The sequence below is a fragment of the Neopsephotus bourkii genome, unplaced genomic scaffold (assembly GCF_033783945.1).
Source record: "Neopsephotus bourkii isolate Nb327-2 ecotype Australia unplaced genomic scaffold, CSIRO-AGI_Nbou_v1 NB_242, whole genome shotgun sequence".
NCBI lineage: Eukaryota > Metazoa > Chordata > Aves > Psittaciformes > Psittacidae > Neopsephotus > Neopsephotus bourkii.
This window is the reverse complement of record NW_026900752.1, coordinates 175,716-203,267: the sequence shown is the minus strand read 5'-3', so window position 1 is coordinate 203,267 and position 27,552 is coordinate 175,716. Positions and strand designations below refer to the sequence as shown.

Genomic DNA, 27,552 nt, shown 5'->3' with positions numbered 1-27,552 from the left:
TAGGAAAATAGATTGCCTGATGCTTTTGTATAGTTATGTGTCCTAAAGTAATTAATACCCACTGAGTAAAAATACTTTCTAGCCTTATAGCACACAATAACTAAGAAGGAAAGGGGGAGAAATTCAGTAGCATTATGTTAATAAGAATGTAATATTAAAGAAAAAAAATATCAAACTACCATTCAATCCAATAATTTGGAGAAAAAGAAACATTTATTTCTGGCAAATAATAACACAAATTACATTTTCTTTTTTTCTAGCTGCTTTTGAATACATCATGCACTTCATGGGTGCAGTTCTCACAGAAGAAGCTTAATTAATTCTCTTTCATTCTTTTTGTTATAATAGGCAATCCCCCAAGGCTTATTTGCGTGAGTACACCCAACTATGCAAAAAGCATGTGGCCACTTTCTGTCCTAAATGTTGGAACATTGTGGGATATCATGTCACATCTTTTCCTTTATTTTAGGTCAATTTATTTTCTTTGCCTAACTCACTAATGACCATGACAGATGAAAAGGGAAGTGTGATTTACCTTTTCTAGTCTCTGTGAATCAGATTCTATGAATTCAGATATGAAGCAGCATTCAAACTGTCCAAATGAGCTTGCAAACCCACGGACTTCCCTTTAAACTGTTTGGCCCTTGTCACTTTTCAAGACTCTGTATAACCGCTTATGGTTATACAAAGTTATTAAAATAATGCTGTTTTATTTATAATGCCACCAGCTCTAGGTCATTACATGTTTTATAGGTTGATGCACTGAATTCTACTCCCTGACCCTGCTCCCCCCTTGCTGCCTGTGCCTTCAAGAAATACTACTTTTCTCTTGTTGAACAAAACCATCAAAAGTTAGATTTCACACTCAGTTATATTCACTACAGGGATAAACATTGTATCCCTTGTATAACTCATGTTACTGCAAAACAAATTTGGTCCTGTACGTATAAATATTAATACAGAATATTGACAGAAGTTAAGTTCTGCTAGATATTCTGAAAAGCATATCACAGGATACAGCCAGATTAAGGTAATGGCCATTTTATATATATTTTTCAACCTATAACATACAACCCATGAAAAATGCCCTGTGTCTTTTCAAAGAAATAGAAAACTAAAGGATATTCCTTACATGGAAAATTATTGTCAATTTGCTAAAAGGTGAATTCATGCTGAACACTTCTAGGTAATCCTCCTCTGCAGATTAGAAAATCTTTTCTGTCAGGGCAAGTGTGTGGTGTACATCTGAATGCTTTCTTTGATATACTGCCTACAATAAATCTACTCTATACAGCACAATTTTTATACCGTGTTCATCATCATAATAGCCAAGCCCCTTTTAGATGTACATTAAGCAACATGACAAATGCGTGTCATTTAAGAAATCTGCTGGCCAGTGATGGAAAATGTGAGGAAATTAAAGCAAAAAGCTCTATGCAAGCATTTGTTTATGAGACAAAAAGCGCTTTCATTAGATGATACAAGATTAAGTACTTAAAAGACCAAAAATGGAAGAATTACAGTTGTTTGCTTAACTTTAATGTACCATACTGACTGCTATTGATCAATGTTGCATCAAGGTGGTACCTAAGTGCAGATTAGTACCTACAAGGCAAAAAAGTTTTCACTGTTTGGTCATATATTACTTTACTTTCTGCTTGGTATCTTTTGCATTCAGTGCACACAATATATAGTGCTCTGTAAATCAAAGGTACCTAATCCTCTCCTAAGCTTCTTATTATGTCTTACTCGCTCCATGCTATTTAATCCCAGGCTGGATGCCCAACAGTTAAACTTCTCATGCACTTTTCCCTTGTCATTAGGGATCCAAATGTTTTGCCAACTGCCTTCAGCGCATGTCCATAGCGCTGAAGGCACGTCCATAGCATTCTTCTATGGGAAGAATTTTAATGTTTCATCTTGACAGACAAAAAATGGAAGCCTCAAGACCTTTAAAACTAAAAGTATTTGCTATTTTTTCCTGAAATGATAGAAGCTGAAATGAAAAAACTCACTGAACTGCATGAAGAAGAACACATTCAAAGGGCTACAGTCATCCAATGATTAAAGTTATTGTGGACTTTTTCTCTTTCTCTTTCCCTTTCCTTGTACTTAAAAACCTAAACTCTGAAACAGTTTCCATGACTCAAACTGAATTGCCAGCTGACATAGAGAAATGAAAAACTGAGACAGTGTTGTTTTCTTTCTCTACTAAAATGTATTTTAAACAGTTAATAACTTCAAAGATTTCAGGCCCATAAGCAACTTTTGAGTGCTCCATTTTGAAGCTGCAAACCTTGTGTACTACTAATGCAGAAATTTATTGGTTTAGCCCTGAATCATTACCAGATAAACTCTGTGGCTGCATTTGTTTTTTGTGTATAAAATGCTACCAATGACTAGGGCTGCATCTCCAGAGAGGATGGGCTTTAGGCAGGTAAAATTCTATTGGAAATTTCCCATTTGAAAGAAATAAGAGGAAACATTACCCTGACAGGCCCATTAAAATAGGTAAAAGTGTAAAAATTCTCCACGGCTTGGACTACGCAATGAAATCTGGGTGAGACAGGTTGGAATCTCCAAGGCAGTGTTATGCTAAGTATTACCCAAATGGAGCTGCCCCAAGGGATCACATGGATAATAATTATCTAGCTCTATGTAGAGAAAGCATGCATATTTACCTAGAGCATAATTGTCACAAAATTAGAAAGTCAGTCCCTAGCAATTCACATTTGAACCAAGAATGAATCTGCAGGCTTACTGCTGCTTAACAAAGTGCGTAATTCCACTCTTACTCAGAAACTATTTTACAGAAATTGGCATTCTTATTACTAAGTTAATAAAAAAAAAATTCAATTGAACTCCATAAGACTTTTTCCTATTATAGTAACATTGCAGAGCTCCATTTAGCAAAATTGAGTGCTTAAACCTTCTGACAATTTCTTCACTGAGCTTGAATTCCACTCACTGAACTTAAATTCCACTCCAAGAATAAGCCCCTGTGAGTTTGAAAGAATACGGGGTTCATTACGTCTTGAAATGCACAAAGTGTGTCTTGCAGTTGAGCGGTGACTCTAAACATACAACAGAATTTCTGTGCATTTGTGAAAGTTTCTGCTCTCAGATGAAATCCTACACCCAGATTAGGTGTGAATTTTGCCACTGAACTGAGTGTATCCAGGGTTTATTCTGTCCTTATTCTGGAGGTGGCAAAACAATAGCTGTAACATTAAAAACTCATATTTTCGTAACAGGACTCACAGTATTTTCCTTTTCTAAACAGGGCATGAATGCCAGACAAGACCTGCCCTAGGTCATCTGAAATCTCTTCATGCTTTAAAGACAGAAGTGCTGAATTCCACAAGAAGGAATGTCCACTTGAGGACAGGATTCTGGCCTAGATGCTTTACAGTCTTCCTGGAAAACTTTTATTTGAGCACCTGGTTTTCCAGGTTTAGCCTTTGTATAAAATAAAACTAGTCACTGGAACTGCAATCTTACATATTACCAGTCCAACCAAATTACTATCAATGCACCACCAAAAGTTATAACTACATAGACACACACGCCCCCCATCTAACTTGGCTGAGTGGAACTTAAGAATTCTATGGCTTTAAAATATTAACAGAGATTCATACAACCCCCTTCCCTGCCAACTTGCCTCCTCAGACTTGATAGCTAACTTATTATAATCAAGATACTTCACTTCTTCCAGAGGAAAAAATCCTGCCTTTTCTGAAACTAGAAGAGAACAGTAATGACAAAGTAAGTTATTGTCAAGATCTGACTTCCACTGCAAGCATAACTTGTGACTGATCTATCCTATTGTTATATTTCTCAAGAAGATCTGCAATATCATTTAGTCAGTGACATGAAAAATGTGCCCTGTAATTTCACAGTTCACAGCCATTCATTCTGAGTGCTGACATGGTTGAAATCATAATGTGGCATAATATTGTTATGCAGGATAAAGACAGAGAGTCTAATTAAACTCCCCTTAAATGTTACATTAATCCTTATTAATCAAGAATTTGGGATTCTTAAGGTAATATCAAGGGAAGTTAAAATTTGTTTCTGTGGCTTATTTGATTACATGGAAACACAAAATCTCAATTCTATCATCTATAGTTTTAATATCAACATATTAAGTATGATTTATGCCAACAGAGTAGAGCAGATGGAAAATTTTAGGAATATGATCTTCTGACAAGTATCGTCAGAAGTGATAAAGTCTAGCTTCAGGCAGCTGCATTTCCTGCAAAACTATGAATAAATGGATTGAGAATTCCTGGGACCCCTACTTTAGGTAGCCGTTAATAACTTAATTCAGGCTCTCATTTTGGTGACTAATTGAGATAGAAGGATTAATCTCTTCTTTTTCCTCAGGAAAGGGACAGTGCTCTTCAGGTGAAGAGCTTCATTCAGTCGTGGTGAAAATTTGCTGTCTGCTCTGCCTCCTTTTCTACTGCAGAGAGTAGACAAAAATGGGTGATATAGCAACCTGGCAACTGCTAGGAAGAACCAAGCAGCACGATAAGATGTTAGCATAGACAAGAAAAAGTATAAGAGTTTCCCCACCTCCTTGTAAGACAAAATACAATATCCAAATCTCAGCACCAACTGGTCAGCTGGGATTGTCCTTAAGCAGTAAAAGTTAAAATATACAAAAGCAGACAAGGAGAGGAGAGGCCTACAGTCTGCCACAACATATAGGCAGAGAATATCAGTAAGAGGGCAAAACCAACAGGGGAGACTTAGAGGTGTCCAACATTAGGAGAAACACTAGGAGCATCTTAGGAATCAGAGAATCCTGGGGACTCAAGATGCTGAAGGGGAGGTGTTGGCAGGTTGGTTGTAAATTAAGCAACACAGGGGGTGCCTGTGAAGACCAAATAACAGACTTTGGGAAGCAGACTATCGACATCCGTTCACTACTCTTAGGAAAAGAAAGTCCTATAATAGTAAAGCTCCAATATTGAAGCTGACAGAGTTGAAAGTGGCTTTCTTGAATGGTCAGTGTTAGATGCTATTCACAGCTTTTACAGGACCTGGCTTCCAGATTTGGCAGACTTTTTAATTCTGCTGGCAGTGGGATTTTACTCTAGTAATTTGTTCTCTTCAGTTTCATCTCAGTAGTTCCTACCAGAGATTTCTTTTTTTGTAACCAGCTGCTTCCTCCACACTATTTGAGATTCAGTGATATATCTGCAGAGTGCTGGCCAGGTACAAGTCATCTTCTGAACAGGGAGGAATGGGGCCTGATTTTACTCTTAAGCCATTATCACCCCTCAAGAGTTATGTCACTGTGGTCAAGGGTATGAGGGGAAAATACAGGAGGTACATTACTACTCTAGAAACAGTTTTGCTTCTTTCCCACCACGATGAAGGCTTAGAGAGGTTGCTGCAAGGGGAAAAAGGAGTTTTCTGCTTTGTTTGGTAAAAATAAATGGGGAAGCCAGTTTGGTCAAACAACAGGGGAAAAAAGACAACGCCTTTTTTTCATTACTTTTTGCCTTCAGTTATTAATATAGTGACAATAACATAAATATAGTGATTACTTACACAAATAGTATTAACATATTCAAGAAACAGCTTCAATATAAAGACTGTGTAGAATATGGTTGAGCTAGCAGTTGATTAGTGAGTACCTGCCATGATAGGTGATAGTTTTGTAGCATGAGGGAATTGGCCAAACTCTTTCTTTCAGAAGTAATTAAGTCTCTCCTTTTCTGCCATAGCTTGCTGGATACCCCAATACATGCAGCTCTCTAGAGTTAGTGCTTCTGTATTTCACAGTTTTGCAGGAAAGACAGAAGAGCAGATTCAAGTAGATTCCCTTTCTACCTGGCTTTCTGTCTAACTTAGAGAAAAGAAAAACAGTGTGCACTGTCCAATATACAGCAACTTCAGATCTAGACATGCACTGCAAATTCCCAGTGGCTGGGTTCAGGCAGGCCATAAATAAAACTGCAGAGCCACCTTAAGATGCTCTTGGGTCTAACTTACAGTGAAAAACTTTGATGCTGCATGCTGAGAGCATGGCTCAGCCAATCATTTATAACAAAAGAGCTATTCTTTTGTCTGCGCAAGGAAAACAAATCTCCCATTGTTAGGAATTAAAGGCAAGTCCTTCAGACTCTAGAAGACATGTTTAACAATGACTAAGTATGTCACATCTTAAGCATTCACTCTTAGACTTCCGTCTCATTATATAGCACTTCTGTAAGTGGTTGTAGTGTTATCTCAGAAAGCAAGTTTATTGACCTCCACCTGCAACAAAAGTGCTTTGAAAAGGCTTGATGTGCAACACAGTATGCAAAATTGATCCCTTAAGTGTTTGTCAGAAATGTGGTTTGAAGCCTCATCCTTATTCAGAGGAGGTTTGGGATCTCTAAAAAATCCTGGCAAGGGACAGGAAAAAGGCTTTTTGAACTGCCTTTGCAGTTCATGGTTTATATATTCCTTACGTATAAGGGTGGTGATTAGCAGCAAAAGGAAGTAATAGAAATAAACTTGCCTTTTCAAGTGAATTCTCCTTAGTTTTCTTGGGTATTTAAGATTTGGAAGAAAGTCACTGAGCTATAATCCCCCTTCAGTGTAGTTTCAGCCTTATATCACAAAATTTTAAGCATTTATTTTTGACAGAGTGTATGCAGGTTTTGGCTGCCACCAACAGAAGTCTGGAACATTTTCACTGACTTCCACCAACTCCATAGGCACCAACCCCAAAGTTATGATGATGTAATCTAAAGCAAACTGTGGTCCAGTAGTAAATGTTTCCATTCCCAAAGTCAATGGCAAGTCCATTGTTCAGTTCCTTTTGGTAAAAGGGCAAATAAACAAAAGTGATCATCCACTTTTGATTGTATTAGATTTAGCCTTATCATCTCCTTGGTCTGATGTTCAAGGATAAAGCTTCATTAATATATACCCTTACTTTGCTGTATGGAAAAATGCACTTAATGTAAAGACAAACAGAGCCTATCAACCTTTCTGATAAAACAGTGTTATTTGGAGATGATTGCAATAAGTGTGACTTTGCTCATATTTCCAGACTATCAGAGCTACCAAGCACACAGCCAGTCCAACAGCAGTGCTACAGAAGCCAAATGTCCAAGCTATGGGTTAGAATGCAGCTTTGTAGCTGAATCTGTCACAGACTTTTCTAATCTGAAATGACTAATCTGAAACAATTGGAAATTGGAAATTAATGATAAGGTGATATAAGAAGACCAGAACTGAAAAAAGGGTGCCATCTTCCAAGCAAAAAATTGGCCTTCAAATTTCTACAGTTGAGACTTCACCACTAATTCAATGTACCTATGCTTCCAGAGGCCACTTATACTATATGGGGTCTACTGGGTTGAGGTGCAGCTATGAAAATTACACGTATACCCAAATATGTATACTATTTACATATATTGATTCAGATATTTTTGGCAGTATTTCACACTCCTATGAAACCCGCTGCAGTTTGGGTTCTATTTCTAACTTCTCCAGCTTCAAATACTGCATTTTAATTCTACTTAATGAATTAAATATACTTTAGAGTTATAATAAACTTTTTTTGTGAAGATATTTCTGGAGCATTGAGTCACATTGCTTACTGAGAATAAATACCACGATAATATATTCATATAAATAATTTAAAATCCAAGAGCACAGTAGGTAATAAAAATATATTGCCATGATAAAGCACAAAACCAGAGAACAGTGTTGCTTTAATTAAAAATTACAAACACATTGCAGTAAACAACTTATTTACACATAGTTAAAAGTCTAACGATGTAATATTTTGGACTTGTTGAATCCAGAAAAGGGAAAAATACTGAAACCAATCTCTTCACACAGACAAATATTGAGAACCGTAACTGTGTTTAATTAAGGTCTGCTGTTAATAACAGATTTCAGAAAGTGAGTTTCTCCTTTTAATTTCCCAAGGTAGAAAATGTTATTAAATTTAGCCTTTAACTTCTCATTGACATGTACACTTGAAACTTCTGATTAAAATTTCAGAGGTTGGGAAGAAGCACCCAAAATTAAACTCTTAAATCTGGCACAAAAATAACAATGATCCCTGATTAAGAAATCAAATTTCAGAAACTTCATTACTGTTCTATTAATAAATTGTTGGGTTATAATTAAAATGGGGCCTCCTGGATTTCTTTCATTTTTTAATTCTGAAAAAGTTGAAAACTGTAGAGGGAATTAAATACTTAAAAAAAAAAAAAAGAAAAAAGAAATAGGTTAATGGATCTAAGAAAAGTGATCCAACTTGAACAGGTTCCTTTTCTTTCTGCAAATGACCATAGGGGAACTCAAGCTATTTTCCACCCAAAGGCATGTGTTCAGAATAAACCACTGGTTCTCTTTGCCCCTTCCTCGCTACAGCATCCATAGTACAAAACTCACTGTGCTTATTGCAGACTTTTCATAGGAAGTCTTAGAGCTGAGAATAGTTGTGAAAGTCAATGTTAATCTAATTTTAAACAGGTATAAGTGAGAGTAAGATTAAACTTGATGCCTACATTATTTAGCTGGACAAAATGAGCTTGTGTTTCTTGTTTCCAGAATGATGTGCCTATCTCTACCTGGAGTTTCTTTGGACTGTTAACATGAGTAGATCAGAGAAGATCTGATACCACGAAAGTTCACTGCTAATTAAATAAAAACAAATAGCCAAGGCTCAAGGTACGTGCTTTTGAGTCTTATAAATATTGGAGTCCTGGTTTTTTCAGTGTAATACATTTTGGCCAGTGTGTTTGAGCTTTTAAATGAAATCCTTTTTCAGTCTTCAAAAAACACTTTAAGCTGAAGAATAAGAAAGAAAATTGCTTCAAAAGTACAGATGTCTTCAGAATTCTTACAAAGTAAGCCATGCTTTTCAAAAGATGTCATTTGAATCTGATTCAGATATGCAATGTTCAAGGAATAAATTCAATCTAGATATGGACAATGGCACTATGCACTATTCATGGTTCTAGTAATGCATTTATCATATTTTATCTAGTAGAGTAACTAAATTTGCTGATTACAAATAATCATCAGCCCCTCCTACAAGCTTTATATAGAAAACTAATCAAAAATAGCTTTGTGGTTAGACATAGCTCAGTTGTAACAGTTTGAAAGGAAAAAAACACATTACTAATTCTCTGTTGTTCTTCTGTTTGTATCTGTCTGCACATTTTGGACAGAGATATACTTTGTTGGGGTTGGTGTACATTGTTCACATAGCACACAAAATACAAATCTGGTATTTGTTACTTCTTGCAGACATAAAACATTGCTTACCCATGGTCATCAATATTTAGTGCAATATATCATTTAAAAGAATGTATTGTGCCTACTTGGCCTTCATTTTACCACTATAATCATACCAGTGATTCTGATGATATAATTTATATTAGCATAGTTTGAGAACCATGTAGCCTGTTATGAATTTTTTGCAGAAGTCCTGGACCTACACCTAACCACACACCTGCCTGTAGGAACTATTCTGATATACTACAGGTTTCCATTTTCACTGCTAGTAGCTCTGTGTTTCAATAATACCTGCCAAGGTTAAAACATCTTCTAAAAATGATGGTTTATGTTTTACTATTATTTTATCAAAAAGACATACAGGCAGTCAGATTAGCCTTTCCTGAATCATTCTACCCATTTCCCAGATTTCCATGGCATTTGCATTATTTTCCTTTTATACAGCCACTTCCACTTACATATTTGCATTTTCGTATATGATAATGCTTTATTCTCAATTCAATCTAGCTTATTTCTGCTCTTCTTTTCTATACATGGAGGGTAAGAAAAGAAAAATCTTACTTTTGGCTAAAAACCTTCCAGGTTTTGGCCACGCTGGTATGGAAAAACTTCTGCGAAAATTCCATTTAGATTATGAGCTAATTATAGTCAAGATCTGAGAGTTCCTTTGCAGCCAGCTGTGAGATGTGGTGCACTGCAAAAAGCATTTATGTTGTTCAACTGGTTACACACAACACCCAAAGCCAACAGAGCTTTCAGTAAGTCACTGGTATGTTCTATTTCAGTATGAATGCAATTAGGAGGAACTCAACAAAATCAGGAGGTCAAGGGGAAAAAATCAGCTAACACTTTCTGGATTGTTGGTTTTGATAACCAAAACCTTATATTTTTCCTGGCTTTTCTCTTTTAACATCATAAAATCAACTGTTACATTCGTTAATACAACTTCTCTATCTCCCATGAAAATTAAGTTGTAGATAACTTCAATATGTATGCTTCTTAATATGTATGCTTTCCCTGCCCATGGCAGGGGAGGGTTGAACTAGATAATCTTAAGGTCCTTTCCAACCCTAACTATCCTAGGATTCTATGATTCTTAAACTCAGTCCCAACCCCAAAGAGAATAAATATCTTTTCCCTACACAAGCTGGGTTCTGAGTAATGCTGCTGAGGTATTTCTGAGGTGATGCAGAGAGTTGAAACTTACAATTATCTGCCTTATCTTTTTCCTCTTTCCTTAAGGATGTGTGCACTCGCTTGCTTAAATTCACCTCATCATTCGAATCCAAGGCTGTCAATGAGGTCATTTGCAATGGCATGTTTACTATCATTAGTTACTGACACAGAACATCTTCAATATCAGAATTTTGGTGTGGGTTTTTTTTTTTTTTTTGTAGAACATATATCAAACCTTCTTTAAGAAGTACACAATCACTGTTTAACAACCCTGTGATAGTAAAGAAACGTGCATCTATGGTGTAGATTGACAGTGCACATTGTTCAGGTAAAGCTTTGAAATAATTCTCACAAAGATCTTTATACTCTTTTATATACATTTATATCTAGGGGAAATTAGACTCATAAGGAAGAATGAAAAATTAAACATAGATATAGATTCTAGTTGTAGTGCTTAACCTGCAGCTCTCAAGTGCTGAGAAAAGCTGTCTGGAAATTTAATTTAGATTTAGAGAAAAAAGTGGTTTATCTTCCATTTTTCAACAAATCTAAAAACTAAAAGACCAGAGTAGGGGGTTCAAAATGTAAGATGATGACACCACTTGAAGGCCAAGTTTTAGCTTCACTAAAAGCTTAGACTGTAAGCTTCAATGTTTCACTGAGAAATACTTTCTCTGCCCTTGAACGTGGAGGAATGGTCATTATTTTGCTGAGTGACATTATATGAACGATCATATATTGACTTAAACCATATGTAAGACATAATTATTTCTATACACATTTTCAATGTTTACATGTCATTCTGGCTCTTATGAAGGAAAAGGAATAAACAAGCAGGTTAAAAGTAATTTTGAAACTGTATGCAAAGCTATGTCTAATGATTGTGGCATTCTATTGTTCTACTGCAGTAATCTCATAGCCCAGAAAGCTGCTGCCCCCCGTCTAGTGCAATGCTTTGTTTCCATCCATTGCAGGTAAAAAAAGATAAATTACTACTTCGTATTGTGGTATTGTGTAAAACAGCAACTTTAATTCTGCACTGGTAGGCAAATTTTCAGGGCACCAAAGGCATACTCACTTTCTGATGGATGAAAATTACAGGGTACTGCTCTCACCTGATAGTCTGATGTTGCAAAGTGTCTGGATCAGTGGCATTTACCGTTAACACCTTGCTGCCAATAGGGATGTTTTCTAGTTTTGTCACTCTCATCGGGTTTGGGTGGAAAATTGGGCCTTCATTCACATCTTCAACAGTGATCTGAACTGTTGCTGTGGAACTGGGGCCATATACTATGTCTGGAACCAGCGGGTCTTCATTTTCCACTTTGATCATCAGCCTGTGAAATGCCGAAATCTCGTAGTCTAAAGGCTGTAAAACATATAATAAAATCAGAAAGCAAGGTGCTAGGACAATACTAATGACTTTTTCCTTGGACCCCATTGAAACTTTCAGAAGATAGAATTAGTCAGAAAAAGACAACAGCATTCCTTACATCTGATACATTGTCAGACTTTAGCATTAGACACAATGGTAGTTTTAAAGTGCATTTATGGTAATGAATATAGTAGACTTAATGAAAGATGGAGATGTCCCTCTATCCAAGACCATATACTTTTTTTGCCACACCTCATACATATAATTCTCATATATTTGTGGTGCAATATGTATTCAGAAAACAGATCAGTCATACTCAGTAGCTACATATGTTAAATAACTTATGGTTTTTTTCTCAACTCCTGTCTTGAAATCAAAAGCACCCCCATACATAACATTTGTCTTAAGAATTGAAAATACCTCATCTGGAGTCAAACAGAGAAAGTTCTGACAGAGGCAGCAAACATAGCTAATTTCTTCTCTTCTTTTTTTTTTTTTTTTTTTCAAGTATGAGGTATAGGATTATCTTCATACAAAGACAGGCAATAAATTATGATTTTTTTTTTCATGAGACTTTAGAAACAAGGGAGCAAAGACAGACCCTCAGTCAGAATGCACATCCCCTTATTTCCCTGGTGTTAGCATCTGTGTTCTCTGAGAGCAATATATGGCCCTTGAATTTTAATCATGCCCTCAGACACAAACAAAATAGTCTCAGTACTAATTGCAATGCTCACCGTAAAGCCAGCTGTTATTTAAGCAAAATGGAAATATAGCTAGCAACAGGCGTGTCCTTATGACTAAAGAAAAGGTTATTGTGAGAGAAGGGTTATACATATTGTTTGGACAAGGGCTGGTAGACAACTACATGTTTTTAAGTAACTAATCCTTGCTTTGCATTCTCCTATGCAGTAAATCCAATAGGTGGACCTACCAGTAATAATACAGTATAACAGCAAACGGTTCTTACTTTGACAACTGACAGCATTCCCTCATTATTCTGGGGATTGGTATGGATTTCAAAACTCTGCCCTGCATTTCCATTAATAATGGTGTAGACAGCTCTCCATGCTCCAGTTGCTGGGTCATCTTGGTCACGAATGGTTAAGTTTACTATTACACCTGTGATTCCCTCCTTTACTGTAGCAAGAAACTAGAAAAAAGGAAAACCAACATAGAGGCAATTGTTATTGTTTTCAATTAATGACCACACATGAAATATCCAAGCCAGCATTAATTATTTACCACAACAGGAGAAAGATGTAATTCTTAGCTGAAACGGAATGTTATAGGCTTTAAATAATAAATTCTCACTCATGAAATATATAAGGTAGCACATTAGAGGTACTCACCATTAAATAAATGTGAGATAAGCAGCAATGTGACAGGAATCAAGCTTTCAAGATTCTGATCACAAGACAACAGTTCATCTCATATTACTGGAAAAGTGAACCCTGAAAATATGTAGTGTTGCATACGTGCTATGCTAACAGAAAGGGAAATATACACATAGCTAAGCAGAACAGAAACTCACACATACAGCCCGTTCTTGCCCTCAGACATACTATTATTTACAAATAATCCAATTTTGCATTTCAGACGATTATTTTCGTAAGTTACACCACACATTAATTTTTCACTACACTGTTACCAATATATAAAACATTTTTTACAAAAATTGTTACCATGCTGCTTTTGGAGAGGATTCTCCAAGAGGCTACAAAATAATTGGACCTCATGCTACCACTCTGTCTTTATAAGTTAAAGTCACTGCTAGTTTCTTCTTTCAGTGGAAGAATTTTTTATGATCTTTTTGCATTGCTGTACTATTCAGCTAGCCAAGCCCTATGAGAAAATTCTAATTTACTATCCAGACAAATGGTGTACAACATCATTCTCATTTATGTAGGAAAAATATTAAGCAAACCATTGGAAAAGGTTTTAGGAGTCAGACTTAATAATACTCCTCCCCTCTCAAGTACTTGAGGCTGACACGCTAAAAGCATTGTATATGAATGATAATACCTGCTTTGTAGGTGGATAAACCAGAATGGTAACATGCTTAGTCCTGAAAAGTGCTGAACACCAGCAGTATCATTATAGAACATTAGAAAATCTTTGCACTTTTAGAGGTCAAGCCTTCAAAACTCTGAAATTACAAACTTTAATGGCGTAAACAGTCTTTCCTGAGCATGATTAAATGCCACGCTGCCAGTGGCAACTCTAGGGCAAAAATCACCCAAGTGGCTTTAAGACCTAAATAGACTAAACATCTTTTTCTCTGTCTCATAGACTACATAAATTCATAACACTACAGATTTTGTAAGACTATTAAATCCAGAAAATAGCATTTTATTAATATATGGAATTCACAATCTGGACAAATACTAGGCAAATGGATTCCCACATAGTAAAGTACAGAGGAGAAAACTATGTCTTTTTCTGTGTTCAGTTATCCTTGTTTTCATTTTTTCCAATAGATTTGACTTATGTTTCTAAATCCTTTTTTAATTTAGCTGCATAATTTGAGTGCATGCATTCAGTTCAAGCTTTCCAGCCTCAGACCTGATGTTATAAAAGGATGACATTAATGACTGGCTATTTCTATCTTCGTTGGTATATTTAACAAAGAATTTAAAGATTCTTTTGATTTTGATCATTAATATGTAACAGGTTGTGATTGAGCTTTGTTTCAGACAGATCATTAAGCTCATTTGCAGTTTAATTAACTCTAAATGACAGTATAACAATATTCTCATTTGCGTTAAAACAAATCAAAAGAAAATCCCTTATTAAAAATCTTGGATATAACAGAGGAATTATAACCATGATTGTATTCCTTCCTGCTCAGCAAAATGCTGTCACTGGAAAACACTTGGACACCTTTTACTTTAATTAAAAATAGCTAATTAGCCTGATTGATATTTTTGTATTATTTCATATTATCTCAGCTTGAGGATGTACAAAACAAGACATCAGAACCATAAGGGCCAGAACTTTTCCCAACAAGTGTTCAGTACCAAATAATTCTGATTCAACCATGTAAAAAGGTGACTAGACTTCAAGGAATGTAAAGCTAAGGAACAGAACCCTTAGATTTCACTGTGCATCTGCTCCTATTTCATATTGATCCTTCTGAAAGACCTTTTCCTTAATCCACAAGTCTGAGTCAATTAGGTGTTCAATACTCCCTGCATCACTTTGGGATCAGTAAGAGCTGTTAGGGTAAAGTACTTAAAGATCTGGCTGTTTTATTCAGATACATAATTGTGAAGCCAGTGAAATGAATTTATTATGCTTACCACACCGGTGCCAGACTACGATGGAAAAGGTTGCCATGATGTGCTAGCTAGTTCAAAAAATATGTTTAAAGTCACTTAAAAATATTAAGGTTATGTCAGCTGGAGCAGGCTTTCCTTTACATTCCTACCTTCTCCTCATTTAGGAGGGGCTTTCAGTAGACTCAGTTGCAGTGAGTTAGTAGTAGAGAAAGGGCACAGAGACTTGCTGTGGGCATAAAACTGCAGAGCTTGTGACACCCGCAGATCAAGGAAATGACAATGTCTACAGGTGAAGACTGTGCCAAGCCAAAGAATTCCAAATGTAGTGGTACACTCTGAGTACTCTTTGCATTTAGAAATGACCATATAAACACTGAGGGTGTTTGAAGCTGTCTGGAACATTAGAAGAAAATCTGTTCACACTGGATGAAAAAGCAGAATGATCAAAATGTAGAAGTTGTCACATGGACCTGCTCTAAATTTATAACGTGAAACGTGTCATAAATCACAGATTTGTGATTACAGAAGACAAATATCTACTGCAAAACAGACAGGCCCAGAAAAATATAGTGTATTTTATCTAGAAGGTGAACTCTTTTGCTTGTTCAACCACCTTTATATTAAGAATAAGCTTCATAGTATTTAAAAAAAATCTGTTATATTTATACTGGGTCCCTTTCAAAAACAAAACTGAAGACTGGAGTTAAAAAAACTATGAAAGGACAAAAATAGCAATTAGATTTGGAAATAGAAAAAAGATAATGACAGGCTCATCATATTTCCAAATGCAAGGTTTATATTCTCAAAGCACAGTGCTTAACACTGAGAATCTGATTCAGTGCTCTAAAATAAAACCCCATAGTGGTTAACATAAATAATTGGATCACAAGTTAATTGATTTTACTCTTTTTAAATATCTGCACATTCCCTAAGCACCAGTATAAATTAAGAATAAAATAGATGAGTTCTGTACTTTATTTAAACTGCTATTATCTGGACCCATTTAAAAAAAAAAAAAACAAAACACAACCTTACAAATACCTTGGGCCAGAGTTGCATTTGGCTGGAAGGAGCTCTATACACTACACGCTTACTACTACTGAGCGTTTGAATATGTAAGCTTAACTTGCTCTGTGGAGTGATATGTCATTTATTGTGCTTATCACATACACAGCTTAGAAATTTTAGTAATTCTGTTTTATTGAGTTTAAAAAACATAGAGAAAAAAAAACAAACAGAAAAAGACCTGATTCCCCCTTTTCTGTCCCCAAAAGCTTATGCAAAAGGACAGACAGACAACAAACAGACCACAACTGATAAAGAAACAATGAGTGACAGACAGCTTCCAGCAGTTTACACTAATCAGGTTTTTGTAGGCAAAGGGGGCTTTTACCAGGGAAATGAAAGACATCAAGGAAATATAGTTATGAATGAAGACTTCCTTCAAGAGTGTGAGGATAGCTTGTGAGGAAGTGAAAACAGACTTGAAAATGTAAGGAGCAAGCAATGTTTGCTGTCACGATGAACTGATGGGAAGTAGGTATTGACCACTGGACATTCCTGTGAAAGATCAAAGAGGTGGTTTCACTGGGCATGGAGGTCCCTGAAGCTGAAAACAAGCAGCTTACATTTCTTACAACAAAGGACTCAGAAAACGGATAGCAAGGAGACAAGTATCTACACACTAACTCCATCTCAGCCTCAAACAAAACTGGAAACAGTACCTAACCTGTATGAAAATGAAAACTGGATTCTTGTCTGACAGCCTTATTTAAAGCTCCTGTAATAAGTGAGATTTTATTTACTGGCTTCTCAGAGCAGAGGAACAAATGAACTTAACTACATCAAAATCACCTGAATGTCTATTGTGCAGCAGCAGCGTGAGCATGCACTAATAACCTTAATACCTTTATGAAGTCACTGAAAAACTGTCTCAGAGTGGGGTACTGCTACACCCAAATTAAAGAGCTGCCACAATCAGCAAACACAATGCAAGATAAACGTGTCTGGGGTTGGTGATTGCTACCCCATGGCTCATTAATATTCTGCATGCTGTGATTCCCAATCAAGAGCAAACAAATTAAAACTGCATGTCCATTTGCATTTATCAGGGTGATATTCCAGTTGAGGGCATTTTGCACTACTATAATGTATGTGTTTCTCATCTATATATCAGAAAAGATGAAAAATAATGGGATATATTAACTCTCATGTCTCTATCAGATATTCTTCAGGGAAATGGTATTATTGCATTTGTCCTTCACCCACTCCATAGGTGGCATGGTTTAGTGTGAGGTATCACAGTATCACAGTATGTTAGATATTGGAAGGGACCTCAAAAGATCATCTAGTCCAATCCCCCTGCCGGAGCAGGAACACCTAGATAAGGTTACACAGGAACGTGTCCAGGTGGGCTTTGAATGTCTCCAAAGAAGGAGATTCCACAACCTCCCTGGGCAGCCTGTTCCAGTGTTCCGTCACCCTCACTGAGAAGAAGTTTCTTCTCAGGTTTAAGTGGAACCTCTTGTGTTCCAATTTGTACCCATTTCCCCTTGTCCTTTCATTGTTTGCCACTGAGAAGAGCCTGGCTCCATCCTCGTGACACTCCCCCTTTATATATTTATATACACTAATAAGGTCACCCCTCAATCTCCTCTTCTCCAAACTATAGAGACCCAGCTCCCTCAGCCTCTCCTCATAAGGGAGATGCTCCACTCCCTTAATCATCTTAGTTGCCCTGCGCTGGACTCTCTCCAGCAGGTCCCTGTCCTTCTTAAACTGAGGGGCCCAGAACTGGACACAATATTCCAGATGAGGTCTCACCAGGGCTGAGTAGAGGGGAAGGAGAACCTCTCTCGACCTACTAACCACCCCCCTTCTAATACACCCCAGGATGCCATTGGCCTTCTTGGCCACAAGGGCACAGTGTCGGCTCATGGTCACCCTGTAGTCCACCAGGACCCCCAGGTCCCTCTCCCCTACACTGCTCTCTAACAGGTCGTTCCCCAATCTATACTGGAACCTGGGGTTGTTCCTGCCCAGATGCAGGACTCTACACTTTCCCTTGTTATATTTCATCAAGTTATTCCCTGCCCAACTCTCCAGCCTGTCCAGGTCTCGCTGGATGGCAGCACAGCCTTCTGGCGTGTCAGCCACCCCTCCCAGCTTAGTGTCATCAGCAAACTTGCTGATAGTACACTCAATTCCCTCATCTAAATCGTTGATGAATATATTAAATAATACTGGTCCCAGTACCGACTCTTGAGGCACTCCACTAGATACAGGCCTCCAACTAGACTCCGCCCCATAGACTATAACTCTCTGGCTTCTCTCCTTCAGCCAGTTCACAGTCCACCTCACTACCCGATCATCCAGACCACACTTCCTCAATTTAGCTGCAAGGATGCTGTGGGAGACCGTGTCAAATGCTTTGCTGAAGTCAAGGCAGACCACATCCACCGCTCTGCCATCATCCATCCACCGTGTTATTTCCTCATAAAAGGCTACGAGATTGGTCAAGCACGACTTCCCCTTGGTGAAGCCATGTTGACTGCCCCTCACAACCCTCTTATCCTTGATATGCCTTAAGATGGCACCAAGGATAAGGTGTTCCATCACTTTCCCAGGAATGGAGGTGAGGCTAACCGGTCTATAGTTACCTGGGTCCTCCTTCTTGCCCTTTTTGAAGACAGGAGTGACATTTGCTTTCCTCCAGTCCTCAGGCAGCTCTCCCGTTTCCCAAGACTTGGTAAAGATGATGGAGAGCGGTCTAGCAATGACCTCCGCCAGTTCCCTCAGCATCCAAGGTGTCCCTGCCCATGGCAGGGAGGCTGGAACTAGATAATCTTAAGGTCATCTCCAACTGTAACTATTCTATGATTCTATAAATCCACTGCTTTTGTAACCATCTTTTGTCTCTCTTCTTTCCTGAAAATACAAAGACAAGCTATACAATCTCTTGCAATCTGATTTCTCTTCGTGTCTTTTACTTGGCACTCTGTCATTATGTGTTTACATGAGTGGCCAATATTTATTTGTTAAGGAAACTGTATTTACCATAGCTCTGTGTCTGGAATATCCACAAGGACAAATGAATTTTCAGAGCAATCACAAAGATCTGCATTCTCAAGCAATCAAGAATGAGAATCATAAATGACAACAATGGACATTTCTTGTGGAATTCACTGGGACACAAAGACCATCTTGACAGCTAACAATAAACCAAGTAATCTGGTTCCTGGAGCTCATCAGGTTTCACAAGCTAGGCAGGTGAAGTACTAGGTGAAAATATGTAGCATAACATTTGTGCATTGAACAAAGTAAACATGATGATTCTTCATCTCAGCACAATGACCAAATGTGCTGGCCTCCTATTAGGGGCTGACCGGGACATGACCAGCTGCAGTTTATACCAATCTCTTTGCATCAGCAATTTAATTATCAGTTTTGCAGTCAGGGTAAATTATAATTTGGTATTACATTCTCCCTAATCTCTCCTACAGTTTTTGAAGGTATTTTCCCTCTTAAAACTGCCTTTACTATATGGACACAGATAGCTGCTATAATTCATTAAAGAGATAGCTGTATTAACATAATGGACTAAATTGATGTAAACTGTACAGGAAGCAATATATGAAGGTCTTTGGAAGCCATTTAGATGAAAGGCCCTATGTAAATATAAAGCATTATTGTAGTATGACAAGGATTTAATGGTGTAAACTAGATGCAAAACACAAATTAAAGCTATGAGTCACCTAAACAGCCTTCAATAATTGTCGTTCTCTTACTGCCATAATGCTGCCTTGTAGGCACTATATTATTTCTTAACCTAAAGTGTTTCTTTCAGCTTATTCTATATTTCTCTAAATAAAAAGTATTTTTCCATCTCCCTTGTGTAATTAAAGAGAGAATTCAGTTGTAGCTTAGAAAAAAATCTTTCAAATGTATGAAATTGACCATAATAATTTTAGATGCATTGTCACTTTTTGCATTTGAATGATTTTCATAGGCTACATATTCTAAATGCCTTGTGCTCTTTCAAGGCACACATCAGTTATTTTACAAAACAAAAGTACTGCTCAACAATGAAAGACCAAATTAATGTTTTTGTCCACTGTATACTGCAGCCTGCAACAACAGCAATAAATCCAAAAGATTAATTAACTAAATGGAAGGCCAAAGATTAAATTTTGCTCTCTCTAACACTGCTACAATTTCTGCAGGATCTATAAATCTGTGCCTTTTTATTGAAAAGCACAAAGATTCTTACTATCACTGACATAAATCACAAATGATAAAAAAAAAAAAAGAGGCAAGCTTCAACATGACTTTAGCTTGTTTTGCTGCTCATGAGTCTGTCTGGAAAACTTCTGCTCAGGAGTACCACTAATGTAACAAACAACAAAATAGAACAGTATTAATCAGGCTGTTTCCTTATGCTCCATGTGGAAGTCCCTCTGTGAGCAGTTTTCCATTGTGATAAAGCCAAGCTATCTCTGGGGTTCAGTGGGACCACTTCAATAACTCTCTAGGTATTAGGACTGAGTAGGGCAGGAACAGAATGCAAAACTAACTGGGTAAAATGGGATGACTGAATAAAATGCTGGGTGCTACAAGAGTTGCCTGTAAAGTTGCAGTGGCAATGTGAAAACTATCCTTCTTACAGAGATCACTAACATTGGAAAACAGAAAATCTACAGAGTAAGATCCTCATAAGATTCACATATGAATTTACAGACCTTTTTTTTTCTGCTTCTTTCCCAAAACAGTGCTGAAACCTCTTTCAGAGCTGATGTACTCCAATCCTCTCGTTTATGTGCTTGCAGAAGACTTTAGAAAGCCATTCAGGGATTGTAAATAAGTGATGGTGAAGGATACTTGAAAATAGCCACTTTTTTTTTTTAATCTTGTTGAAGACAGTTGTCTACATTATGACTTTCTCAGCCCAAATCCTGGCCTTACTGAGTAAAGGCAGAAAGATAATTTTAACATGCATTAATCATATGTTGAATGCTTGCTTCAAAGCCTGTTACCTCCAGGGTATACATCAAGTATAGTACAGTTGTCTGAAGATTCAGAAGGAAATAAACATACTAGCTTTTTTTTTTCTTCAGAATATATAAATAATTTAGAAAAGGTTCATTGTTGGTTTGTTTGGGTTTTTTCACTTTTCCACCTATAAATGCAAGACGCATTCAATCATTTCTAGAATAAATCAAGTACCCATAAATACAATGGACACTTCTATAATGATGGTCATATCATAGAAAAACAAATACTCCTTCTCCAGATAGACAGAGGACAGTGAAAGGTCTTGATAGTATTTACTGCACCGAAGTACTTTTGAGAAAAACTCAACGAAATAATGATGTTATTTTCTTATCTACCAAAAATTCTTTTCCCCCAGGTAGAACAAACCTTATGTTTAAAACAACAGCATCCTAGAAAATTATGATCTGACCAACCCTGATAGAACAGACTACACCTATTCACCCGGCAGAGCATCAGTGTTGCCTAGGGACCAAGGATAGATCTGCTTTTCACATTTATGAGACCACTTATGCTGTATTCAGCCAACCCAACTATGCATTATTTCTCCCTCAGTGCACCTCCCATCAAGAGCAGTGCTAACCTTATCTTTTCTTCTAAGAAAGATGTTGGTTTGTCTTCTTCAAATAGAATGAACTCTAAATAGAACAGACTTAGCTGTTTTTAACTTTCTTTTTCATCCACTACATTTTAGGAGCAGAAATGTTTTATAGGCTTTTCCCCCCATCAATCCACACCATTCTCACTTGTGCTAGTTATGGTCATGAAGGAAGGGAAGAAGGCCTTCTTAAAAGCTCATCTTTCATTTCTAGCAGAGACATTTTCATATGAAAACCAGCTTTTCTGATGCTGAACATAACATCCGAACATACGTGGTTGAGCTTATTGATACTGCCTTACTAAAAGAAAAAAGTGTGGAACCATCAACCCATAGCACAAGAACTTTATGCAAATGGCATGCTACATGTACCATTTAGGCTCCTCAACAACAGGAAAATGAATTCCTCTTTGAACACAGAAGTGGTAGATAAAATGTGATTTTATGACAAGAGAAATGCAGCTCTAGTATTTAAAGGGTGGCTAGAAGGAAGATGGAGACTTCCTTTTTACAAGGAGTCACATGGAAAAGACAGGGTTATGAGCACAACTTCATCCTGGGGACATTCCAATTGGAAACAAGAGGAAAATTTTTCACGATGAGAACAACCAGATACTGGAATAATCTCCCCAGGGAACTCATGGGTTCTCTAAATGCTGGACACTTTTAAGATTCATCTAGACAGGGTGCTGGGACATCTAGTCTAGACTGTGCTTTTGCCAAGATTCCACCTGATGATCCTTGAGGTCCCTTCCAGCCTAGTATTCCATGATTCTATGACTGTTCTGATAGCATTAACTGCAGCATGCTTCTGCAAAGACCACTTAATTTGCTATACAGTCTTGGAGATTTAGAGAACTGAAGAAGAAACTACACCAGGGTCTTTAGTCTCTCCCAGGTATAAATAATGCAATGTGGGCTCCATACTGATGGGGAGGGAGCTCAGCAGTGACAACAGCTTCAGCACATGAAAGCTACTGACGATTTTTAAGTCCCTGTCATGTTTATATTTAGCAAGTAGAGAAGGGATTTTGTGACTTCTCTTTAGGAAAGTAAGTCCCAGGATTTCTTTAAATACATGTATTGAAACCTGTATTTTAGTGCTATACAGAAGCAAACTAATGCAGAAAGTAAAAAATAAATGAATTTTAAATAGGGGAAAGAATAAAAAATTCCTAGATATAATTCTAGAGGGGTCTTGTCCATCTATTAACTACTACAGTTATAAATGAATGTTCTGTGAAATCCTAATTTCATGATTTATGACATTTTTATTAACACAAACCTGTTCACTCCCTTATTCTTCTATTTGTAGACTCTAGCAATGAGTAAGGTATTCCTGAATACCTTACCAAACACGCCCTTAGAACTGACATGAGCTACAACAGTGATGAAAAAAATAAAACGCCAAGAAATCCATTCTGACAAGCAAGGGTTTATACATGCCTTGATGGGAAAAAAGAAAAACTGAAAAGCCCCGTAAGTCGATGCTTTTACTACTCAGGAAATCATTACCTAAAATGTAACCTGTTCTGGGAGTGATTTTTCTGTGTGTTTCTCCTGCTTTACATGAACACCAACTAGAAAATGCATTCACTTTTTTCAATGCACATAGTCTAATGTAAGTGAATTCTGTAATGCCGTTGGCTGTTTTAAATACTTGGTCGCACACATTTTGAGTAGTCATCTGCAGTGACCCAGCATCAATGTGACAACTTGAAGTCGAGCACGCTTTTCTGAAAAAGCACCAATTCAGGATTTAAAGAATTAAAATGAAAATAATATTATTGCATTTTTCAGCAATCAGCCCCAAAAGTTATTTGTGCTCTGCCTAAAATTATCATGATGATTACTGCTCAACTGTGTATAAATAAGGAAATAATAAATTAGCCTATGGTTCTCTTATATAGACAGCAACTTCACAGAGACTGTCACAATGTTTTGGAACCCAGTTAGCTCAACATCTCTTTTAAAAGGTAGGATGAATACAACTTGATTATTAAATGGGAGATTTAGCAGTATTTCTAAATATGATTTCTCTGTAACGAAATCATAGATTGACATGGACCTTTTAAAAGTCCTTTATGCACTTTTTAGAATGTCATGAAAAGTGTATTTTGGTACCTTCATATTGCAAGACTGAGCCATATTCTTAGACGGTTAAGAAGCCTGGTCTTGGGAGAGAGGTGGGAATTACAATGTAAATGAGACTTTCTCTATGGCACAATCCTTGGGATTTTTGATAAAAAGAAGCATATGCATCCAAATGAGAAATCTATCTTTTTCTGCCCTGAGGACATTGCTTCCAAAGAAGATAGTTATTTGTGGTGCCAGTTTACAGCTGATACAAGCCAACAACAGGTGTTTTGACAGTGGTTAAGGTTCTTCCCATCGTCTTTGGTGATCAATGCCTAGAAGCACCATTCAAAGCATGCAAGGCAACTTGCATCTCTGGAACATATTAGCAACAAATTTCATCAGTTCCCCAAATTTCCAGCATTTCAGGTTGTGCCAACTGATGGGGATGACATGTTCTAGATTTACAAGCCCCTCCAGCTAAGAGTTGTCTGAAGTTAACCTAGTTTGAAAGCTCTCTTTTGGAAGCAGTTAAGAACTCTGAAAGGTTTCACATTGTCCCAGTGGAGGCAGGAGGTACAGGTGGAAGTTTATGAGCAGTATTATCTGCAGTGATACAAAATTTGCTCTAATTTAAAAAATGAAAACTCTGGCCAGACTTACATTTTCTAGGGAAAACTGGGTGGGGACAGGAAAATTTGGGCTGAACATTCCATATTTCAATCCATCTGAACACAAAAAGTCTTCCAAGTATGGCAACAAAGCGATGAATGAACTCACAAGTAGTTTCTTTTACTAGATATACATATTTCTTTCTCAAATTCTCTAGCCTACCTCTAGTTTGCCTAACATTCACTGAGCATTAATGTTATTGGTATATCAAAGATACAGGAAGATATAATTTAGAGATCATAGGCATAGGGGACATTTCATGATTATTGGCTTCTTTCATTTCCTGTTTTTCTCCTACAGCAGAAAAATCTTTATCATACCTTGAATATCCATGTAAGCACAGAAGTCTCATTACCCTAATAGAAAACAACAAGTTCCTGGTGTCTCCAAACCTATTAACACAGAAAAATTCTTTTCTCAAGGCCAAGGAGAAAGAATAATAGAAACAAATGCAACCTATTTGACTAACAACTAGGGAGCAATCTGAGCCTCCCCATAGAGCTCTGTGAATGGAGGCTTCAAAAGGCAATTTGGGAGGAGTTACTCTGCACACAGGGTGGCCTGCTTTGAAAACACATGAGTTTAAGCATATATTGAGACATGCAGTGCTGAAGAGTGATTGAAGCAGGGAGTAACAGATATATGTTTTGGCATTGCACTGGTGTGGAAAAGGTCAGGAAAAAAGCAAAGGTATGCTAAATGGATTTATTGCTTTCTGCTTTAAGGATACATATGGTCTCCATCTCTCACTGCCCAGCTCCTCTAACCAATGTTAATTTCATCTTTTCTTGAAAGAAAAATATTTGTAATAAAAGAAAATGAAACATTTTTTTTTTTCTGAGTGCCTGTTGTATGCTTATTTCTTGCTACAGAGGGAACATTCAGGGTCCTTTCTTTTTCTCAGCTGTAATCTATCTTAACGTGTGTGTGCATTCATTGTACACACAGCCTCTTTGAACACAAACACTGATGCTGCTTTAGTTAGATATGCTTTGCTGTAAATAGATAAGTATTAATTTTTTCTTTTTTATTAATAAGGAGGATAAAGAGTAAACTAAGGATTTTTATATATATGGATACTGATTTCTCTCCAAGCTATTTGGAGAACATCAATGACTAGTTTGATGGCAGTGCTCCTAAATTTATGGGTCTGGGCACCAAGAATTAGGAGGGAGGTCAAGACCAGTCAAGGCACCACATCAGAGCTTTGCACAGAAAGATGTACATGTCCACTATCAAACCTATATACAGTGAATCAGACCTGCCAGACCTACCCTGTCGGGGCTGCAGGTTACCTGGACTTGAGCAGCAAATGTGGTCTGTCCCACTGACACATCATGGTTATTATGTCTGTGCAGACCACCACTGTAATATGTGATGGAAGGTGAGAAGCATTACACCTAGCACAAATGTACTCCATTGTCTGGGTAGAAGCAGAAAGTCCAAAGTTCATCTGTGCAGCAAGTAATCACTCAAGCTGAGTCTTGCTGAGCTGTCCAGAATTCAGACAATCTCTTTATCCTCGTCACAGCTAATGTGGTATGCTTGGAAATCTTTGAGCTGCAGCATGAGCTCTCCAATTCCAAACAGACCAACTTTCCAATGCAAATAAAGATAATTCCCAGGAAATAAAGGTGATAAGGTGACATCAATAAGATAAATAAGCATTAAGTATTATCATTAGTTTATGTCAAAAAAGCATTTCCACAGGGTTGAATGCTTATTAAGTCAAGACATGCATGAAGAAAATTAGTTCATTAAATAATTGTGCTGTACCTCTCTCCTAAGGTGGCCTCCTTTTTATCTGTAGAAAATCTCTACATAATGTGCTAATATATCTGCCTCAAAATTCCCACACTGAACTCTTCCCAAGGAGAGCAAGTGAGTACCCTAACAATTAATTGGATCTTTCCTAACACACATTTTCAGATACTGATTTTTCAACTGAGCTTGCCAGTTCTAGGGGAAATCATTTTAAGGGACAATAAATACCATTTTATTTTTATACACAGCAGTATGATATACTGTAAGCAGCCACCCTTTCTCCCCCTGGAAGGCAGAAAAATGCTGCGCTTGCAGATAGCTTGAAACATATACTATTTCTTGCTTCTGAGTAAGCTCATAATTAGAGTAGAAAGCTGAGGAAAAGTTTTGACGGAGCTGTAAATTGCAACAGGATGAAAAAAAATCTATTTGAGGTTAGAACAAAATCTTTTTTTTTAATCTGGTTAATGCTACTTTTGTGCTGATGCTGATTGCTATATTTATTACTAAACTGTGGCACATTCCATAAGCGTTGACACCTGACTTTGCTTATTAGAAAGGCAATCACTTTCAGATATTCAGCTTGGTGATTAATATGTAGATACCTAATTTTTAGTGAATTAGACCACGTTGTATCAATTTGGTGGTCTTTAGGATTTATAATCAAACCCTGATGACATCTGATTAATGCTAGGATAGGCTTCCTGAACCTTGCATTATTCTCGTTCCTTTGGAGATCAGATCATGGCAGGCTGATTACCCCCATGATTATCTGGAGTAACTGGGGCCAGAGGTTAGCTAGCACTGCAGAACACATTTAATTCAATCAATTCAGTTAGTGAAGCAGCTGGGAAAAAAAAAAAAAAACAAAACTATTCCAATTGCTGTAACACTGCATTAGAAAATTTGCCCAGGATTTTTGTGCTCCAGCAGATGAGCATTTTTGCTTAATTTCTAATTTAATATTCTGCTGGGGTTCGCAACTTCAATTACTCATGATATTTTCACTCATAAAGTCAGGGGCATTGAGCTTGGAGGGGGCGAAGGAAAGCCAGAGGAAGAAGAGCTGACTGTATTAACCTGTATAATAAACTTTTCTCACAGGCACACACTCTTTAATACCTCAGTTGTGTTTTTTCTGGTTACACACTCTAATAGGTGGCTCAGAAAAGTCCTCTTGGTTCTCTCCATTTGACCCTTTTGTCACTGACAGATTTTAGCTCTTCATTTATTTTAGGTGGATTTATAACATTGTTTAGCTGAGTATCACTTCCTTTATCTTACAAGCAGAGACTTCAATC

The 27,552-nt window shown here is 37.2% G+C and overlaps 1 protein-coding gene across 1 annotated transcript in view; it reads right to left on the bottom strand.

Annotated features, from left to right (window-relative positions):
- Positions 1–11,522: 11,522 nt before the first annotated feature.
- LOC133208127 (cadherin-13-like) overlaps positions 11,523–27,552 on the bottom strand; it is a gene marked incomplete at its 5' end in the record, with an annotated part of 145,811 nt that continues 129,781 nt past the window's right edge. The window contains 2 exons of the mRNA XM_061345779.1: positions 11,523–11,806; positions 12,783–12,965. Of these exons, the coding sequence (XP_061201763.1) occupies positions 11,549–11,806; positions 12,783–12,965 (441 nt within the window). The remainder of the gene's footprint in view (positions 11,807–12,782; positions 12,966–27,552) is intronic.